The sequence below is a fragment of the Macaca nemestrina genome, chromosome 8 (assembly GCF_043159975.1).
Source record: "Macaca nemestrina isolate mMacNem1 chromosome 8, mMacNem.hap1, whole genome shotgun sequence".
NCBI classification, from domain to species: domain Eukaryota; kingdom Metazoa; phylum Chordata; class Mammalia; order Primates; family Cercopithecidae; genus Macaca; species Macaca nemestrina.
The window spans coordinates 93,231,091-93,253,041 of NC_092132.1; the positions used below are offsets into that span (position 1 = coordinate 93,231,091).

At 41.4% G+C, this 21,951-nt stretch overlaps 1 protein-coding gene across 4 annotated transcripts in view; it reads left to right on the forward strand.

Annotated features, from left to right (window-relative positions):
* Positions 1–21,951, forward strand: part of LOC105463382 (ST18 C2H2C-type zinc finger transcription factor) — a 113,342-nt gene that overhangs the window by 46,412 nt on the left and 44,979 nt on the right. For all 4 annotated transcript variants that reach the window (XM_024787233.2, XM_071068248.1, XM_071068247.1 and 1 more), the window contains exons 5-10: positions 3,976–4,767; positions 9,858–9,992; positions 11,609–11,699; positions 12,748–12,852; positions 15,297–15,490; positions 17,754–17,965. In XM_024787233.2, coding sequence (XP_024643001.2) covers positions 3,976–4,767; positions 9,858–9,992; positions 11,609–11,699; positions 12,748–12,852; positions 15,297–15,490; positions 17,754–17,965 — 1,529 coding nt within the window. The remainder of the gene's footprint in view (positions 1–3,975; positions 4,768–9,857; positions 9,993–11,608; positions 11,700–12,747; positions 12,853–15,296; positions 15,491–17,753; positions 17,966–21,951) is intronic.

The following is a 21,951-nucleotide window of genomic DNA, read 5'->3' on the forward strand; positions in this document are numbered from 1 at the left end:
CTGCTCTCTGGCTGTAACCCTCTGGTTATGCCCTCCCAAGAGCTGACCCTAGAAATTTTCAAACCTATTAGAGTTTTGTTGTTAAGAAAGTTGAGGTTGGTTCACTTTTTTTAGTTTTGTTTGGTCGTGTTGTTTATTTTACTTATAATTTGAGCATCATCGTTCTTCTCCTTGCAAGTTACCTGACAACTGGCTGGGTGTGATGGCTCACTCCTATAACCCCAGCACTTTGGGAGGCCTAGGCTGGCTGATCACGAGGACAGGAGTTCAAGACCTGCCTGACCAACATGCTGAAACCCCCGTCTCTACTAAAAATACAAAAAAAAAAAAATAGCCAGGTGTGGTGGCGCTTTCCTGTAATCCCAGCTACTCAGGATGCTGAGGCAGGAGAATCACTTGAACCTGGGAGGTAGATGTTGCAGTGAGCAGAGATTGAGCCACTGTACTCCAGCCTGGGCGACAGAGGGAGACTCTGTCTCAAAAAAAAAAAAAAAGAAAAAGAAAAAGAAAAAACGTTAACTGGCAATTGCATTCTAGTATCTTCTGCATATGAATTCACTCTTGAAAATATCCAAACTTGGGAAAATAATGAGCTACTAGTGTTCTTAGTCATTTCTCCTAAGGGTCACTGTGTTTCCAAAACACCAACCAGGACATATGGCCTTCCATGGTTGCAGGACCTGGAGTAGCATGTTTCAGAGGGCAGAGCTGGAGTGGGGACCACGTAGCCCTGGTCCTGTGTCTCAGTCTTGCACTGGCTGGCCATGTGGTCTCTAGCAAGCCTGGCCCTCTGTAAAATTGTAGTTTCCTTCTGTGAACTGGAGTAGAAAATGCCTTTCTTGTGCTTATTGTGACAATTACATGAAATAAACAGCTGAACACCATGCCAGGAACATAACAGTTTGTTGTCCTAGGAGGGATCCTTGAAGTACCCATCCAGTCATCAGATCATTGGATCTTCCTTGTTTTGAAGATGAGGACCCAGTCTCAGGCAACCAAGGGCCTGTCCAAGGTCACATAGCAGGTAGTGCCAGGCCAGCCACACCACCTCATCCCCCTAGAAGTTTCTCCCTCCACATTGCACATCATACACTCACTCAATTTCCAAAGGCAGTTAGTGAACATGGCATAGTGTGCTGGGAGTGGGGATGAACTGAGTTGAGCCTTCTCAACAATGGAACTCTGCCCATCCTTGGGGGTCAATGTTAGTAATTATCCTAGGTAAAAAAGCCCATCTTTATGATAAGGGTTGCATAGAACCCCTGCCATGACTACCTTCTAAAATAGTAACTGGGGCAGGGGCAAGAGAGCCACCCTTGACTGGATGCCTATTGGGTATTCCCGTGTGGCCCCCACAGGGTGCACAGGGTGATAACTGTTCTCCTCAATGTGCCAGTGGTGGTGCCAAGCTCAGACAGGTGACGCAGCCCCACTGAGCTCGCAAGAGAGGGTGGCAGGATCAGAACTCAAGCCTAAGTCCACCTGATGCTAACAACAGCGTTTTTTAGGTTGGTTCAGTGGCAGAGGCACAAAATAAATCACCAGGCCCCCAAAGGAAATAAACACACACAGCCTGAGAAAACGAAGGCAACTCATTGCAAAGCTGGGAGAAACAAGCGCCCCATCACAGATCTCTCAGCTTCCAAAGCAAACCCAACTTTTTTTCTTATGACTCCAGTGAAAGCCTGGGAGGGGGGTGGAATGTGGAAAGTTGGTTTGCAGATTTGCAGAACATCCCTAGAAACCCGCGTGTGCTGTGCAGGCACCTCTGTCGGTGGCGCTCCTCTTTTTCTGAGGAATAATTAATAAATATTTTCTTTTAGCATATAACAAACAGTTGAACCAAACAATTATGTAAACTGGAAATGACCCAAAATGCGAGCAGTTGGCAGCAGCACAGTGAAATGCATTGTCGTGCACATGTGCATTTTTGTCACTCCCGCCTCTCTGGTGATCTGCACTTAATAGGAATATTTTAAACTATGTAGCTAAGCAACAGAGGTAATTGTTGCTTTCTAGAGCTTTTGTTAGCACTCTAACACAGCCCAAATATGCATAATTAGGTATAATGTCTATAAATCATTATCATACACATGTGGGTAGTTAAGTGGAGTGAGAGAATAGTTCAATGAATTGAGCATATTCACTGAAAATGCTTTTTATTTGTTTTCTGTAGTTCATAATACTTTAAAATTATCATAACCCTTTACACTTTCTCTTAATAGCCAACTGTGATATTGAGAAAAACTTCATTTGCATTTTAGACTATGTTTAATATATTATTTAAACCTGGAGTTCCACTGATATGAATTCAGGAGAGGCTAGGCCATCCTTTCAAATATTATGTGCCTGTTTATCCAGCCTCTTTTCTAGGAACTAAAATGTTAAATTTTTCAGTTTATGTTGAATAGATCCCAACAAAAGACTGCACCCTATAATCAGCATTATTTACAGGGGCTAGTGTTGTGACTGAATTCTTCCCTTCATCCAAAAATGCTTTTAGTTACTATGGCAATATTTACTTGATCCTGGCAGTCCAGTGTTGATTTAGGGAGATAATTACCAGAAAGGAAGATGATGGAGATGTATTTTTGAGTGTCCTTGTCAGAGACAATGTTTATAAAAAATTAAATGAGACCAAAAAGACACATTGTCTTCCACACAGGCACTCTCTCCCTCAGCGCTCACACCGATGGCTGTGCTTTTCTTCCCTCCAAAGATGTTTATTAGCACAGAATGCACTGCTCTTGGTGTCTTTAACAGTCTTTAATAGGGACTTATTACTGGTTGCTTCCCATCCCCCCACCCTGCCTTTGAGACACAGAAACAGGCCTCCTATTTTTTGGATGTCTGGGCAGTGTTGCAGGCACTTCGCAGACTGGTGTGCACTGGGCACACCCCAAGTGCCTGGGCCTGGGCTGGAGTCACCTGTGAATCCACTTTCACTTGCTGTGTCTTGCACTGGGACAGGCTTGGGTAGGCTGATTATCGTCTATACACTCCATCACCGCAACCTGGCCACTCCCAGAGCAAGGGGGGGATGACACAGACAACAATGGCTGCCTGGGACAATAGCCACTCCATAGACTGTGCTGGATGGACAGGCACGAGGGGGCTCCTCACGGGGTGCCTCTCACGGAGTGCCTCTCACGGGTGCCTTCACATTCAGGACCCAAAGCAGCCTTGTACTGAGAACAGCTAGTTACCATTCAGCACTCTCCAACGCCCCACCTTATTTCATTTTCTTGTTACACAAGTGCATGCACGTAATGGACCAGAAAATGTGTTACTACTATTTAAGATATGATTTGATCATGCTAATTTTCCTGTTTGTGTTTCCTTCAATTTGGAATTTTAGGATGACAATTACAAAGGTAAACAGGAAGTCTTGAAAACCTCAGAAAGATGTATTGTATCTTAGCTATCAGTCCATAAAATCTGAAAGTATGTCTGAGAAAGACTAGAGAGTAGAGAACATAAACCAAATGGCTTTGAAAATACATTGCCATGCTAACAGAGAAACTGATTAATATTTCCTTTATAACGTATACTATTATATATGTTTGATTTTCTTCTGGTTGCCTAAGAGTTGGGAATATAAGAAGTACAGTAACAATAATTTCACATTCAGCAAATACTATTATTGTTAAGTGTCTACTTCTTGTCTTGGTCAATACCTCAGAGGTACTTACCTCTTAACATGTTGGAAATTATAATAGCTCATTTCTTTTAACACAGTTCTTAGAATATTAAGGTCTAAGTTTTCTCTTAAGAGGATATATGTTTTTCTCACCAATGTTTATAAAATTAATAGAGATTATATATTACACATACTATGTATGTATATGTGTACATATATGTATGTGTATGTACATATGTATGTGAATACATGTGTGTGTATCCATATAACTTGTTGCAATTTTCTAAAATATTTTTTGTTCTTGCTCTTCAAATATTGTTTTTCTTTTTCCGTAGAGGAAGTCATGATAAAACCTATGGATGAAAGTCTCCTTTCAGCTGCACAAGAAAACTCCAGTAGGAAGGAAGACAGATACTCTTGTTATCAAGAGCTCGTGGTCAAGTCTTTAATGCACTTGGGGAAATTTGAAAAAAATGTGTCTGTTCAGACCACAAGTGAAAACTTAAATGACAGTGGCATCCAATCTTTAAAAGCAGAGAGCGATGAAGCAGACGAGTGTTTTCTGATTCATTCTGATGATGGAAGAGACAAGATCGATGATTCTCAGCCACCCTTCTGCTCCTCTGATGACAATGAAAGTAACTCTGAAAGTGCAGAAAATGGCTGGGACAGTGGCTCCAACTTCTCAGAAGAAACCAAACCACCTAGAGTCCCAAAGTATGTTTTAACAGATCATAAAAAAGACCTATTGGAAGTTCCTGAAATAAAAACTGAGGGTGACAAATTTATCCCTTGTGAGAACAGGTGTGATTCTGAAACAGAAAGGAAAGACCCACAGAATGCTCATGCAGAACCCCTGGATGGCAACACCCAGCCCTCATTCCCTGATGTTGAGGAGGAAGATAGCGAGAGCCTGGCAGTAATGACGGAAGAGTCTAGTGACCCGGAAAAGGCCAAGGGGAACTTAAGTTTGCTGGAGCAGGCAATTGCTCTGCAGGCTGAGCGAGGTTGTGTTTTCCATAACACCTACAAAGAACTGGACAGGTTCCTGCTGGAGCACCTAGCAGGAGAAAGGAGGCAAACCAAAGTTATCGACATGGGTGGAAGACAAATCTTTCACAATAAACGTAAGACCCATTTTTGCATTTATTTTAGGAATAAAAGTGCTTTAGGGTTTGAAAAAAAAAGTCAGATTTGATTTTTTTTCAGATAGCTTTTTGACAGTTAATGCAACTTAAAAATCAATGTATAATTATAAAATAAACAATTTCTTTCTTTTCCCCCACTCTCTAGATTATTCTCCAGTCAAGCTGTGTTAGTTTTGGGTATTTTCACACATGAAAAAAGTTCATTGAATCTATTTCTTTTAATTAAACTGCTTTTTAAAAATGCATCATACCTTTAGAAATAACTTTATTTGACATTATTGGAAGTACATCAGTATTTATTGGATCTTAAATCAATTCCAGAAACTTAATTTTCCTTTGCCACCCTCATCCTTGGATAAAACTGCAAGCCAGGCAGGATGCTCTGGTCCTTTTTGGGATAAACCTGGATGTTAATGCGTTTATGAGCCTACACTTTCACTGGCTCTCTAACTCGGGGCTCGTACATCTCTGGGCCAAACTTCAATGAGAGAGTAGGTGTGCTTTGAGGAGGTTTTGGAGTTGTTCTTCAGGCCTTGGGAAAAGTGTGTTCCTGCTTCGCTGGAGCATTCGCCCTGCTCTTTCTCCCCAGAGTCTTACACCAGATGAGCCTGATGCTGGTTCTAGCAGTTTTATGGAGCTTCCCAAGAGCAATCCTTAGTGTCTAGAATGCTTGTTTAAGATGAGTATTTTCAGATTCCATCATCATCAGTGCTCCAGAATTTGCACTTTTTTTTCCCATCAGCTTCCAGGTGATTCTTGGTCTCTCTGAAACCTGAGAGCCACAGAATTAGGGAGAGGAGTACCTTAGGAAAAATCAGGGCAGTGGACCCAAACAGCTTACAAGAATAACATGTTAGTGTGGTTGAGAAGTTCTGATTGCTGAGAGTTATCCAGAAACAAATTGTATATTTTGTCATTTTAAATCCATTTTAGCACTCACCTGCAATCTTGACAAATAATGTCTTACAGCTCCGAGCTGAGGAAACAAAAAAGGATAAAATGGTGTCATGTAGTGAGGAGCAAGATAATGCCATGCAAACATCCTGCAAGGGTTGGAGTGGGGACAGAATACTAATGACTAGCCTGTGGTTCAGGACAGGACACTGTATCTAGCTCTGCACTCCCACTAATGTGCAACTTATTGTATTTAACTTTTTAAGGAAACTACAAAATCAGAAAAAAAAAATGGGATTTACTCAAAATTCCCCGAATCCACAATTTCTGACATACTATATTTTATTGATCCTAAGAGATATCATTTCTATTTAGTTATTTATTTTTGAGTTTTGCTCTGTCACCCAGGCCGGAGTGCAGTGGTGCCATCTCAGTGCACTGCAACCTCCGCCTCCCAGGTTCAAGTGATTCTCCTGCCTCAGCCCCCCGAGTAGCTGGGATTACAGGTGCTTGCCACCACACCCAGCTAATTTTTGTATTTTTAGTGGAGACGGGGTTTCCCCATGTTGGCCAGGCTAGTCTCGAACGTGATTCACCTTCCTCGGCCTCCCAAAGTGCTGGGATTACAGGCATGATCATTTCTCCATTTTATCATCTCTGAACTCAGAAGAATATACCATAGTTTAATTACCAATCATTTTTTTCTTTCTAAGTAGCACACAAAATGATGATTTGTTTTGTTTTGTTAAACAATTGATGATACCTTACAGGCAATTAAACCTAGTATTTATAGAAACTTAATTATTTGAGCCACATCTTAAAGTATTTGATGATCCTTTGGATAATTTTATAGAGCTTTTAAAACTTCTTTTTTTGTTTTCAAAAATTAAGGGCATATAATTTGTGTTTGTAAACATTTGGGCCAGTTGGAGACTTACCGAATTCCTACTAGGGCTGGATGAGTCAGCGGTATATCCTAGTGCCTGAGGCATGGGGGCAGCCTCTGCAAGATCAAGACCAGGCAGGCTAGTCAGCAAAACAGGTGAAGAAGGTGAAGCCCACATTGAAGAGCCACAGGCTTAGTCTAGAGGAGGCCTGCAGAGTCCAAACTGAGTATTCCTTTCCTGTTCCTTGTTCCCAATGTGGGATCCAATGGCACAAGAAGGATGTTTTTTGTCTCTGACATGCGCTCCATGCTGTTAACTCAATTCTCATCCCAACTGATAGCCATATTCTCCAAAATACCAGCCTAACTTCCCAGACACCTTGCCCATGCAACTTCACTGTTAAGGAGAAAACTCAGGAGTTTTAAAATCTCATTTAACCCCAGTTTTCAGATGAGTCAGCAATTCTAAAATTAGTTTGGTTAGACTCTTGCCACTAAGCATTTAGTGAGATTTAGGTTGCAATGTAAGTTCAGTCGCCATGTCATTGACTGTCCTGCTTGTGAAAAGGGGAACACTATGAACCATTACATGAGTACATCAGATGTGAATGAGGACAGTCCCAGGAAAACCAAGGTGTAACATCACCAGAGTATAAGGTCACCCTCATTATGCAACACTGTACAAAGAAAACAGAGGAAGAGCCAAGCCTGAGAGTCGCCCCAAGTTCAAGCTCTGGCTTCTTATCATGCAAACAGGTTCTGCCCTCCAGAGCATTTCCCTGCATCTGTGTTTCACCCAGCAGAGGAGGGACTTGCAGACAAAGGGGCACGGTGGACTGTCAGTGGGCTGCACCTGGGCAGGAGCCAGCCTGCCTTATCTCTAGCACCCTCTCCGGCTTCCTGCAGACAAACAGTGTGGTGAGGAGGGGAAGTGTGCGACGCCAATCCTTTCAATGTGGTTTAGAAACGTGGCCTTACCTGGGCAAGGTCCAAGAGAGGAAGGGCATCGAAATACACATTATTGCTCTTCTCCTTTTTTCCTAACTTACTCTCCTATGGTGTCAGGCCCCCTCAGTTCCCCTAATCAGACTTTAAGAATTTGGACCTAGTGGTCTACAGATTTCACATCAACTTGAAATTTGGCACTATTTTTGGATTAAATAAAACATATATCCGCAAATCACAGAGCATTGCAAAACTCTTAATTTGTCTATTACGAAATGCAGAGAGAATAGTGTTGACACCGGCACATTTAGGTCCTATCTTTCCTTAAATGCCCCCTGCTGGCCGCAGCCCCATCATCTGGCCATTCCTTGCTCATTTGAGACTTCCTGCCTTGTCTCTTGACCTCCCTGACCCTCAGCACAGAACCACTGGAAGGATCCTTGGCTCTTCCCCCTTCTGCTGAATCCATGCCCCCATATAATTGCATTACATTCAACCTGCTGTGCCCCATCTGCCCAGGACTGTTGATCATCCAGCAACTGGGGTGCCATGGTATGGCAGAGGCACGTCTGCTCTCGCAATACAGCGCCCAGGAAATGTCTGTCGCATCCCGTGACAGTGGCCAGACTTTGTGCTCCGTTGCACAGGAGCACAGGAGGCTCCGCACCCTCGCACGCAGGCCCCGTGTTCCATTGTCAGCATCTTCTCGGGCAGGACCACACTGCCTGTTTTCACTCCCTTTTTTTTTTTTTTTTTTTGAGACAGAGTCTTGCTTTGTCGCCCAGGCTGGAGTGCAGTGGCCGATCTCAGCTCACTGCAAGCTCCGCCTTCCGGGTTCACGCCATTCTCCTGCCTCAGCCTCCGAGTAACTGGGACTACAGGCGCGCACCACCAGGCCCGGCTAATTTTTTTTATTATTATTATTTTTTATTTTTTGTAGACACAGGGTTTCACCGTGTTAGGCAGGATGGTCTCGATTTCCTGACCTCGTGATCCGCCCGTCTCGGCCTCCCAAAGTGCTGGGATTACAGGCTTGAGCCACCGTGCCAGGTCCCTGTTTTCACTCTTAGCATCTAGGTGCTCATTATTCCTGAGGCCTCATGTTGCAGACCCCGGTAGCCTCCTTTCCTCCTGCATTGCCCCTCTCTGAGGGCTCCTGTGCATCTTCTCATGCTCTTTCTTCTCCCTGACCCAAGTGCCGTGGGACAGGCGCTCCCCATGGTTGGTGTTATTCCCAGCACAAGTTAGGGGGGCAATTTGGCTCTAGGAGTGAATCTCTGTTTCAACTTTATCTGCCATCTCAGGCATGAATGTGAACATTTCTGAATAAGGCCTCATCTGTGTTAGTTCTAAGCTCACCAGTATTCATGTTTGGTCCTCATTTATTGCATATATTTATGTAACCCTTTAAGTTGTGGCAAAGTGTGTGCCAGAAAATCAAACCCCAAGCTTGTCTGGAGCCTCACCCTCCCCAGGCTCCCAGAAAATGCATGAGCAGGTGGTGTCCCTCGCCATGCCTGACTGCTCCCATGGGCCCCACCCACACTGGTGTTCCTGAGGGTGCTCTCTGGACTGCTGCTCCGTGGTCTGCACTCTTTGCACTTTTATTTTCTGTAAGCCTCCTGCAAGAACATTTCCCTTCCAAGTCTTCCTGCTGTCTCAGTTTTCGGATTCTGCATTTAGAGTGAGATCAGCAGCTTCTTCCCTGTACTCACTGCACGCTGATCCCAAGTGGCAACCCGTGGGGGTGTTGGAATCTCGAGACCGTGAATCACTAGCACTGGACATACAGGACACAAGCCAGTATCCTTGCCCTGTCCTAACTCTGCCAGCTGCTCTGCAGGGAGCAGGCTCTGCTGTCCACCCTCAAGCCCAAGGACCTGCAGGGCCAAGGCCAGACAGGTCTTTCTCAGATATGGTGGTTTCTTTGTTTTTGTCATTTTGAATCCATCTTTTTCTAGACTTTCAATAAGAAATGGTTTTGGTTTAAATAAATTCTTTCTGACTTTTTTTCTTTTCGGGAGCCTGTTCATCCCCTGGCACAGGGTTGATTTTTCATAATGAGGCTCTAACTGCAATATGTGACATGACAACTTAAAACCATCTCTGTATTTTAACACTCCCTTGCCCTGTGTCAGCCTTTACTTATGAAACCAAGAAAATTGAAAACATGTTTTCTGTTTCCACAGGTCTTAGTTGAGGGTCTTATTCAAGGCAACGTGAGAAGAATGTTTATAACAGTAAGACTGAATGAAGTGAGAATGTTACCCTGCAAGGCCATTCTATTGAATGGGAAGAAAAACAAGAATAACCAAATGCATTTCTCAATTTAATTTCTCCATAGATTCACCAAGGCCTGAAAAAAGGGAGACCAAGTGCCCGATCCCTGGGTGTGATGGCACGGGACACGTGACGGGGCTCTACCCCCACCACCGCAGCCTTTCGGGGTGTCCCCACAAAGTGCGGGTTCCCCTGGAAAGTGAGTACTGCTTGTCCCTCAAAGCAGAAGCCTCCTTCTTATACACACCTGATCATCAATATCTTTCTCTCCCAATTTGGAATTAGGAATGGAAACAGAGTTTTTTAAACTGTGTCAAGCCAATTCCATCTAGCTGTGGGTTTTAAAACACAGTGTATTTATAGAAAATTCAAGGTGCAAGAAAGCCAACAGATCAAGAGACAATTGCCATAGGAAAACAGCTAGCTCCTCACAGTGCCCAAAGGAAGGGCCAGGCCACAGCATCGAGGGCCACCCAGGAAAGCACAGGGAGTTCAAGGGTAGAGGGAGTGCAGACAGTGGGCCAGAGTCTTTATGGTGGTTTCTGATGGGGCAGGGTAAGCAACCTTAGGACTGGCCAGTTTGAATGATTTCAGCAGGCTTGGGGACATAAGGGCTGTCCCTAGTTGTCTAGTACCTGCCTCTGGAGCGATCAGGTCAGAAGAACAGTGCCCTAGACGGTGAGTGCCCAGTAAAGGAGGTAGTTGGGCTGTGGGTTCCAGATAGGCTGGATTGCATTTTTAAAGTGTGCTGTGGGAAAGTTGTTCATTCTTTCTGGGAATTGGGTAGCCTGGGAGGAGCAGTCCCTCCACAGTCAGCAAGGCCCCAGATGTTAAATCATCAGAATATAAAAATAAGGCGTGGTTATTAAGCTGTGTGACTACACAGTTCTGTTTCACCTGGAAGCATGGATTCCTTAAGCTCAGGACCAGTCTGCCTTGAGGCATCACAAGGCGGTAACCATTGTCCTCCTGGCTTCCTCTCACAGTGGGAACACGCTCCTTGGTGTTGTCTCAGGGCATCCTGCAGCAATGGAGGGCCCTGAGTAGGAGCAAGCCTTGGCCCCCTCTCTACCCTCAGCCCTGCTGTGAGCTCTCTGTCCACTGGCAGTGGAGTAGAGGGCTGCCACCTTCTACACTGTACAATATCGACCTGTTCACTTTGTGAACCTACTTATTGAGACATCTTTTGGGCCAAAACAAATTGCAAAAATGGAAGTGCTCAACATCAATCTTCTCAAAAGTGAGATTTTGCAAGTCACTAAGTCTCATCAGCTCAGTGCTGTCTTGCCAGATTAGCAGTTCCTCAGACTGGTTCTCTGGCTGTTCGCTCAACCATACTTTTCTCCCAGTAACCAAACGGCAGTGGGGTGTGGGGAGTAGGGGGTGGATGGACAAAGAATCAAAATAATATTACTTAGAAAATAAAGAAGACTATACACAGAACTTCAAACTGCGGGGAAAAGATAGAAAGAACTATATGACAAATGGTGTTCTCCATCCATCCCCCAGGGAAAAATCACATTCATGGGAAGGGAAGGTTACAAGCTTTTCAGTATACATTAAATATCAGCAGAATCATCTCATTGAAATCTAGTGTAAACATAATGTGGAGTTTAGAGAAATTAAAACTTCATCAAGCTTGCTGGATTTGATTTCTGAAGTTCTTCCATGCTCACTTGTTTGTGTCTGAATAGAAAAAGCATGGTGGATGATGGAACTAAAGTCATTTAAATGCAAAGTTGAGAGATACATGTGTTAGTGTGCTTTGTATTTATGGTAAAGTATTCTTTCCTTTATGTGTTGTTTTGTGCTTAGTTCTTGCCATGCATGAAAATGTGCTCAAGTGTCCCACACCGGGATGCACAGGAAGGGGTCATGTGAACAGCAACCGCAACACCCACAGGAGGTAATTCTCATTAGATGACAATCACTTTGCATTTAAAAAAATGTGGTAGCAATGTTCCACCAATAAAATAATGGGTTAGCAATGTGTGATGAAAATTGCTGCATCACTATGCAATATGTGACACTTGAAATAGAGAAGAAATATTCTCAGCATGTGCATTGTCAAAAAGAAAGGACCTCATCATTTGCTTTCTTAGAAATGTGTCTATTAGCAGCCAGTTATGATAATGAGAAAATATTACATTTGAAGTTGCTGGGGTTACCTATTGATATAATCATACAAATAGAATGTGTTGTCGTTTGCTCCAGAACCTCACCGTTGCTGTTTTAACATAGCAAAGAGTTGCTTCTAGGTTATCCTGTATCCTGTCCAATAGACATTAAAAAGGTACCAACAGGGCTTCAGTGGTTGTAACTATAAACCAGGTGTAGGGTAGACATCATTTCATTGAAATTGCAACTAGCATAAGACACACATATGTGCATTTACATGCAAATGTATTGTGTATCTATAAATATTTGGGGTGAAAATGCTGATGGTTTGATATTCACGTTTTATATTATAAGTCGATTATGTGGCAGTGAGGTACTATGTGACCTATAAGCACTATGCCAGCAAACTTCACATTCTGCACTTTGAATTTCAACTAAGATGAAGAACTGAGTTCCTAAAATGTTTCTAAAGATGCCAAGATAAGTCAAGGAGTTATCATGCTAACTTCTACAGTTGGACACATTGCAATTGGAATGAGCACCTTCACTTAGAATATTAAGAAGTTTCCAAAAGCTTTCGCTATTTATCCCTTACATAATGCTTTTATGTTTAAAAACGAGTTTGCTACCTTTCACCTCTGAGATGGGGCTGGGAGCAAGTATTGACACTGTAGTTTGCAAAACCCTTTGGGATCTTTCAGTGTGTGCGTGGTGCTAAGTGAACTATTAATATGACTTAACATTTAGTGTGTGCCAAGTGTGCTGTGAGGCACATGCCAAAACAAATCATATTATCATTTTAACTCAAATCCTCCTGTGTTTCCTTTTTTAAACAGTCTTTCTGGTTGTCCAATTGCTGCAGCTGAAAAACTGGCAATGTCCCAGGATAAAAATCAGCTTGATTCTCCCCAAACTGGGCAGTGTCCTGACCAGGCCCACAGGTATGAACCCCCAACGATGTTCTCGGTGCTCTCTTCATCCAGGCTCCTGCACAGCGGGGCCTCTGGCCCTTCGTGTGTCAGTTCCCTGTGGCTCGGCCTCCCCTCTCAGCCCCAGTGGACCTGGGTGTGCAGCCCACCCCACTAGACCAGAGGCTGGTTTAGTTAATGACATCGTTGCTGAAATGAACTACTAAACTCTTCAGAAGTTTAACTTGAAAGTCATCTCTTTGCCAAGGTAACATAATAGGGGTGAATCTAAAAGAATGAATATACCATAGCTTACATTAATCAGAATTGTGGGTTACTAAGTATACCCACAAGTCAAATGAGCACCCCTTCATCACTGACTTCACCTTTCCGCCAGGAGAAAATGCCATCAAAAGTCACTCCTACCTTTCATCACATATATATAGCAAAATATGTGATGTTATATATTCATCCTTCAGTTCCACAAGCACATATAATGTATTTAAAACAAAAATTCATTCCATGATTGACAGCTATTAATAAAATATCTCCTATTGGTCCTGGTAACTCCCAGGCTCTTGGTGATGTCTAGAAATTTGGAAGATCTTATATCTAAATATTAAAGTATGTATGTATGATGATATTTAATGTGAAGTTATATGTTTATTGCCATAAAATCATTGTTGTAGGGAAAATGATTTCAGGATTAAGCTAGATGATCAGATAACTATTGTTACTGAGTCACTGAAATACAAAACCAGTTATTAGACATTTCCACGTTTTCAAGATACGGCTTCCCTTAATATTTTGCTTCTATAGATTTGATTAAAAGAGTCAAAATTGGCATTTAAATCACATGTGTGAAGAACATATGTCAAGTGAAAATCATGAATTACTGAATAAGTAGCAATTAAAAATCTTAAAGTAGGATTCTTGGTTGGTATGACTGTATACTCTAGTTTCTCCCCAGGTAAGTTAGTTAGCAAATATAGAAAGAACATTGAATTTCATTTTGCTCATTTCTTAAAATATTAATATTGTTTTAGATTAGAATATATATACAGCTTTAAGGCTCTAAACCAGGTTATATAGGCAATAATAAGATCAACTCGTTGTTCAGATGTTTTTATATAGCAGCTAAAAAGTTTTTGTAAAATCTAATCCAAAAAAACTCATTGAAAACTTTGACATTCTGATGAGTTTGATGATTTTTGGTGGAAAAAAGAGAAAAATATATATTTTAATATTGCTAAATTTTGAAAGTATATTTGTTTATGTTCTCTTACCATTAGACCACAGCAGAAAATCAGTTGTGTTTTACTTGGCTGGAATCAGTGCTACATAAATATGATGCCCTTGTTTAATCCAAATACAACAATTCTAAAAGAATATATAATTCACATTTAGCTTAGATTGTGATAATTATGTTGAAAATGTGATAGATATTATAATACAGTAAATGTGATTCATATTGAAATGATGGTAATTCAGTTGATAAAATATTGAAATGCCATTTAAAGTATTACATATATCAGCAAAAACATTCTGACTGAAGGCAGGGAAAAAAGGTGAAAAGCCCAGGAAGAAACTCCCAATTCAGGAATCAAATCTCTGGTATCTGCACTGCCCCTCTTAGGCATCAGATTTCTGCCAGCTCTGCAGGACTGAGCAGGGCTTAGCATCACTTCTGAACGGAATATAATGACACTTCCTCACTGGTCACAGTTGTGACTATTCATTGCCAATCTAATGAACAAATCTAACAAGCAGAACGTGCACACCTTGTCAGTGTCTTAACCAGTATTTACTGATGGTAACATGGCTTTTTTTTTTTTTTTTTTTTTTTTTTTGAGATGGAGTCTTGCTCTGTCTCCCAGGGTGGAGTGCAGTGACATGATCTCAGCTCACTGCAACCTCTGCCTCCTGGGTTCAAGTGATTCTCCTGCCTCAGCCTCCTGAGTAGCTGGGATTATAGGTGTGTGCCACCACACCTGCCTAAGTTTTGCATTTTTAGTACAGACGGGGGTTTCACCATTTTGGCCAGGCTGGTCTCGAACTCCTGAGATCGACCCGCCTTGGCCTCCCAAAGGGCTGGGATTATAGGCGTGAGCCACCACACCCACCTGACATGGCTTTCCTTTAAGAACTCAAAATGCTAACAAGCATCAAATATTTGCTCATGATGTCTTCATAAGATGAATGGAGGATTGCATATTCTTAATTTGCTGATGGGAGGACTGGGACACAGACTACGCAGCATCATGGTAGCGACGTACAGCCCAGAGCATCTTTCCATCTGGCCCTATGGGTCCGGAGCACGCTGCTCTGTCCTGCCATGGCCCCATCTCTCTTATTGTTCAGTGTCTCTGTGGATACCTTCAGGAGCAACGCACGTATCTATTGTAAATTCTGACACTAATGTGCTCACCAGTAGTTTCACTATATTTCTTTTGAACTGCTTCATCCCCCCTCTCCAGGACAAGCTTGGTGAAGCAAATTGAATTCAATTTCCCGTCACAAGCCATCACCTCTCCCAGAGCCACAGTGTCAAAAGAACAAGAGAAGTTTGGAAAAGTACCATTTGATTATGCCAGTTTTGATGCCCAAGTTTTTGGTAAACGCCCTCTCATACAAACAGTGCAAGGAAGAAAAACACCACCATTTCCTGAATGTAAGCTTTGAGCTCTAATACCCATTTCTCCAAAATGCTTCTTGTGTATGGGTGTATGTGTGTATCAGGGGCCAGGGGGCTGTACTTAAATATATGATATACTACATACAGCTGGCAGGAGAGGAAATATATTCGAGTGAAATACAATAAGGAAAACAATAATAAGTTGATCAATGTTACTGATTTTACACTGAAGTTACACATAATATAGTGAATAGTTAATGAGTTAATTATTCTGCAAATATGATGCTATTGTTAAATCGAACTACAATAATTCTAAAGAAATATTTAACTCACAGTTAGCTGGAGTTTGGATTACTATATTGAAAAATGTGATGACTGTCGTAATGCAGTAATATTTATTTTTATTGAAATTATGGAAATTAATAGGTAAAATGTTGAAATGCTATTTAAAATATTACTCAACTCAGCAAAAGCGTTCAAACTGAAGATGGAAGGGAAGGTGAGAAGTCTAAGAAACAATCTGAAAGTCAGGATTTTACTATAATAGAAGAATGGTGTGGCTGTGGAAACTACTCACAAACTGAAGCATTAATATGGAAACACTTAAAATGCATTAATATTCTTTAATGCTAACACATCCATATAGAACACCATAACTCAAGTATGGTATAATATATAAAACCTGGTGTTTTTTCTTCTTACACATTTCTTCAACTTGTTGGGAGTCCTTAAACATTCTAATGAAAAGGTGTGAAAGGAAATATTGGGAACCAATCGAGGCCATGATTTCTTCATTATGGTCACTTAACTTCCACAAAGGAAGGAGCTAAATAATGCACACGTTGCGTTCTCCTAGACCATGAATTTTTTACAACATTCTGCGTAGCCATAGAATCCCTTTGAACTTATACCAGGCTACGGAAACTGAGTGCTCTTAAGAGCACAGAATGTTTACCGCATTGTGTGATGTTGATGAATTCTTTCGGAGAACTAGAATTTCATCTAAACCCAGTAGTAAACAGACTTGAAAGGAATTTGCCTATCAGGGAGAGGTACATTACACTCTAAAAGATATTTTACTTAATCTTATCAAATATACGTTCCAACTAACATAAATAACCACTAACAACCTGTTAGATTTAGGGGAAAAGTTATACACACATAGTTTTATATCTATCTATCCATGCAATTTTATGTGTGCCTATACAGATATATAATTTTATTATATATACACGCAGTATACACACATACATATATGTTTAATTCTGGCAAAGCTAGTTACTAAGAGCATTCAATGCACTCATATAGTATGGATATTGATTTTTTAAAGTGTAAAACATTCAGTGACATTTTCATATTCTTGTAATTATAGAAATATAACATTTGCCAGTGTTTTAAGTTTTGTTTTATGAAAAGTAAGAATCAAATATTTAAAATAAAAAAATTAATATAAAATAAAAAGCTAAATGTTTTTATATTAACTCACATTAAATCTTGAGTATTTCTCCTGTAACCTTGAGTGATGTTTACAAATACTCAAGAATGAAGAGAAATATGTTTAATTCTATCTCTCAGTAATGCTTTGGTACCCACAACAGAAACATAAAATGGAAACTCAGCCTTGATAACTAAATTGCCTTTCTGTTCACCTTGAGAACATTTCCTCCCTGCCCTTTATTTATCTCTCTCTTCCTAAATATGCAAAATGCCAGCTGATTAAAGACTCCACCATCTATTTAGTTCCATCTAGTTGGATGAAGAACAACTTCTACTGGTTTAAGGACAAAACAAGCCTGCATATCAAATAATAAAAATACAATTCCATGTCTAAGTAGAAATTGTTATTGTGAAAACAAATATTGAAAGGACACATTTTTTTTTCCACCAGTGGAATCACTGGTACTCACATATATGCAGTTTTCCAGTGGGCTTGCCTTAAACTCTCTGTAGTCCCTGGTGGGTTTTGCTAGTGTGTTTTTCTATCTACAATTTTTGTCACAAATGTTGCCAGTGCACCTGCCCCATAACATTAGTTATGGAGTTTTTGTCATAAGAAGTGTAAATACAAAAATATTAAGAGAATAGGCTTTCTCTCCATGCAATTACATCATTTGTTCTGTGAATCTCTGGGAAAACAGGTCTGGATAACCTTCATTTAATGTTCCCATGGATAATGGATCGTGTTTTAATTTATTCTTCACATATTTTAATGCAAGAAGTTACGTCTTTAAAAAAAACAAATCTACTTAATGACTAAAACCACGTACATGCAATTGCTAATCAAATCTCTCTTCAACAGCAAAGCATTTTTCAAATCCAGTGAAATTTCCTAATCGACTGCCTAGTGCAGGCGCCCACACCCAGAGCCCTGGCCGTGCCAGCTCTTATAGCTACGGTCAATGTAGTGAAGACACCCACATAGCAGCAGCTGCTGCCATCCTGAACCTTTCCACCCGCTGCAGGGAAGCCACAGACATCCTCTCCAACAAGCCACAGAGTCTGCATGCCAAGGTAGGCCAGTCCAAGAGCCTGGAGGGTGGGCCAGCGACTGAACCGTGAGAATAAACTGCCTTTCATGTTCCTAACCACATTCACTACCACTCCGCTCCCCCACCTCTGAAGCGATCCCCTCCCTGTCTCAGGAAGAGGCTCAGAGGAACGCAGGCAGGGATGAGTTTGGTGGGGTCAAAGAAGGATGAAAGTGTGCACATCTTGCTCGTGGCTCCTCTTGAAGTTGGGGTACCAAAGTTTGGGGAGAAGTGAGTTACAGAGATGGGCTGGGGAGAATTTACACATTTCAAAGCTATTTTTGCGATGGGAAATTTGGCACACGAGAAAAGAGGGTTGCTATTAAAATAAATCTCAACAATGGAAGCTTTCCAGTGTCTGCAAATCAAAGATGGTAAGAAATGTGTGACCAAAGGGTGACTTGTAAAACATTTGCAAAATTGACCCATGAAATTTTATCATTGCACATGTTACTATTGTGTAACATAAGATAGTCTGAGTCGCCACAGTATTCTCCAGGGACATGTGGTAGAACCTGGATACATTAAATCAACAGGAGATGATTCAGGGAGAGTTGAGAACTCAGGGCATTCAAATACAAAATCACATTCTGTGAAGTTTTAAAAACACCACATTTCTGAAGCCCATGAAATTAATCACATTTCTCCAATACCCTCTCCTTTCCTTCCCAATTGATACTGAGAGGTAACTTGATGAAAACAAAAAAACAAAGATCCTTCATGCCCTTTGACAGCGAAGGGCTTCTGATGCCACAGTCACAGCGATCCACAGAGCTTGTAAGAGCGGCTCAGCCATTTGCCCCTGCTGTCAGCTGGAGCAGAAACTCCTATTTACAGAAAGGGCTTCAGTTCAAAGAAATGATTTCCCTACCTAGATGGCTGAAGCCACGGAAATAAGTTACCCAGACTCACTTGAGAAGAAATGTTACCCTGCTTTATGTGGAAGATTTTCTGAGTTAAATGCCAACCCTGAAACTTGAGCACTTGAAGACCATGGCTTCTCTTTTCCCCTTTAAGTGTGCGGGTCCCCGGCATGGTCAGCTGCTGCCTGTGCTGTGCCAGGCCTTCAGGAGAGCAGGTAACACGGTGCCACCGAGCATTTGACAGAAGAATCAGAATTAGCTTCTGGACAAAACTGAGCCAAGTAAACCCCAGGAAGAGTTGGTGGCCAAAAACCACTCAAAAACAATTTTTAAACAAATGAGGTTCTTAAACAAAGAGAAGCACATCCTCTAAAAATAAAAAAGATATACATATGTATACCAGGCCATCCAAATTCAAAAGATTCCAACCACAAATTATTTACCTAGGTGATTTAGGGAATTTTTAAAGCAACTTTATTTTGAAATTCATTTTTAAAAATCTGAATAAAGTTCTCATTTTAAAAGGTATATATATTCTAGTAGCTATCTACTTGGAGAAATACTAAAATAGCTTCCTTCTTAGTGCCTTATCATTTGGTTGTTCAGGCTGTCCTATGAGAATATAGGAACCAATATTATAATTATTAATGTTACTGAAATTACTTGGGTAAGGGGTTCTAGAATGAATACTGTCCATCTATGCCTATAGATGTGTTCCTGTTCCTCAGAATTCTGCCTCTCACCTTTAGATTCTCCGTCTTCTATGACAATGACACCAAGCAACATATCAAAGATGACTAAAATTACAGTGCTCTTCCCCTTATCAATATATGTTCTCTTTTAAAAACATATTTTTGGTTACAAAAGCAATTGGTAGATGGACACATTTCAAAAAACCAAATAGTCGATTTTCAGTGTGTGTTCTCGGGCTCCTGGCGGGAGAGCTTGGTGCCAGGCTGCTCCACGGAGCTCATCCTGCATGCCCAGGTGACAGGAGCTCACCGCATGCCTCAGCCTTTCAGTGCCAACCAAGTCTTAACTGCAGAAACCAAACAATAGATGTGGTGACGAGGGTGGAGGAGACAGAGAGCACACAGATTGACTTCCCAAAGGAGTTTGTTATGCTGGGAGTTCTAAAAACCATTTTCCCATGAAAATTGTCTTCTTTGCATAGTAGTTGCTAAAATGGGATAAATATGGTGACCTAGATGGTCACTTTGTGCAGAATCCTTCTGCCAGTGCATGCATACACACACACACACACGCACACGTGCACACATGCACGGGCACACATTTGCATACAACTGTAACAATTTCTCGAATCTATCCTGGTTGGACTTTATTTTCTTAATGTTGAAGAGAATCTCATATATTCCTGAATTAACAAAAGATAATTATTTTAGCAAAAGTGAGAGAAAGCCAAGGTAATTCACCCTGAAACTGAGCCTCTGATGAAACCATGCCTGATGTGGGCCTTTTCTGTTGTCAGTTCTGCCTTTTACTTAATGTAGGAATAAGCAGAGACAGACTTTGCCTCCACATTGAATGCTAGCCTGATTCTCTCTCCCCTATTATTTGATTCTTCCATGATGGTAGGCTACTAGTATGCTTATTTCTCATAGCTCAAATCCATAGATCTCTTGAGTTTCATGTGTAGAAACAAGGGTCTTGAAATATACAGCTTCAGCGGAGCACTTTGGATATATTAGCAAGCTATCCTGGTAGATGGACTCATAGCTGAACCAACCAAAGGTCTCTAAGTGCTGGACAGCCCCGGCCACAGGTTAGGGTCAGTCATAGACTTTGCTCTTGAGGAGCTTACCAATAAAGCAGGAGAAAAGAAGTGACCCTCTGGGAGCTGTCCTTGCCTTCAGGGTAGAGAGCTAAGCTTGAAAAGGCGAGCTTCCTTTCGTCCAGGAAAGGCATGGTGGCTTTGCAGGGAATTTGACCAGAACTTGGTTGAGGGTTGATTTCTTAGTTCCCCTCTATTTGCATCCAGTTCTTTCTTTTACACAATGAGCATCTCTTATTTGCATAAAGCATCCCATAGGAGCATGAATTACAGATCTTACCGTCACCCATGGGCACAACCATTTTGACATCAAGCCAAAGAACACTAACTTTGAAATTGCCTTCATGCCCACATGTTGGGGCTAATACAGATTAACTGGCTGTACGCAATCTTACAACGGACTCCAAGCTTAATGGGCAATCTGAATTGGTGCTTTGTAAAATCGCTACTCTTATAGAAGATCATAGGTTGTTTTCAGAGGGGCAAAAAAACTTTGATTTCCTACACACTTTAAAAATATAATGAAGGATGATATGGACATTCCAAAATGTTCTCCTCCTTGCAAAGTCTCTTGGCTCCCAAAACTGGAACATGTCACTGATCCACCCCTTCCCAACACAGAGGGCTTATGCTGCTGTTCACATGGTCATCCATTCACTCAACCAGCATCCCTCAAGTGTAGGCTCCCATCACGCTCCAGTCTGAAGGCACCAGTGCTGTGACATTGCCAATCACTGCCCAAACCAGAGCCCATTATGTCCCGAAGGCAGAAGATTTTCAAAGGAATTATTTATTTGTTAAAATACAATCCAGCATAGATATAACATATTTGTACCACCAATATGTATCTCTTTGAGGAATTAAATCAGGAGAAAACAATTAACACTATCAATGCTTAGTGGATGACATAATGGTTAAAGGTAAATTTGTCTGAAGTATTAGCTTTATTTACTTAATTTTTTAAAATTTTCTTTTATTATTATTTTTTTGAGACAGAGTCTCACTCTGTCGCCCAGGCTGGAGTGCATTGGTGTAATCTTCACTCACTGCAACCTCTGCTTCCCGGGTTCAAGCAATTCTCCTGCCTCAGCCTCCCAAGTAGCTGGGACTACTGGCTTGCGCCACCACACCTGGCTGATTTTTATGTTTTTAGTACAGACAGGGTTTCACCATGTTGGCCAGGCTGGTCTTGAACTCCTGACCTCAGGTGATCTGCCTGTCTCGGCCTCCCGAAGTGCTGGGATTACAGGCGTGGGCCACAATATCAACTTTATTTTTATTCTAAAACTTTTTTTCTTTCTTTTTTTTTGTTTT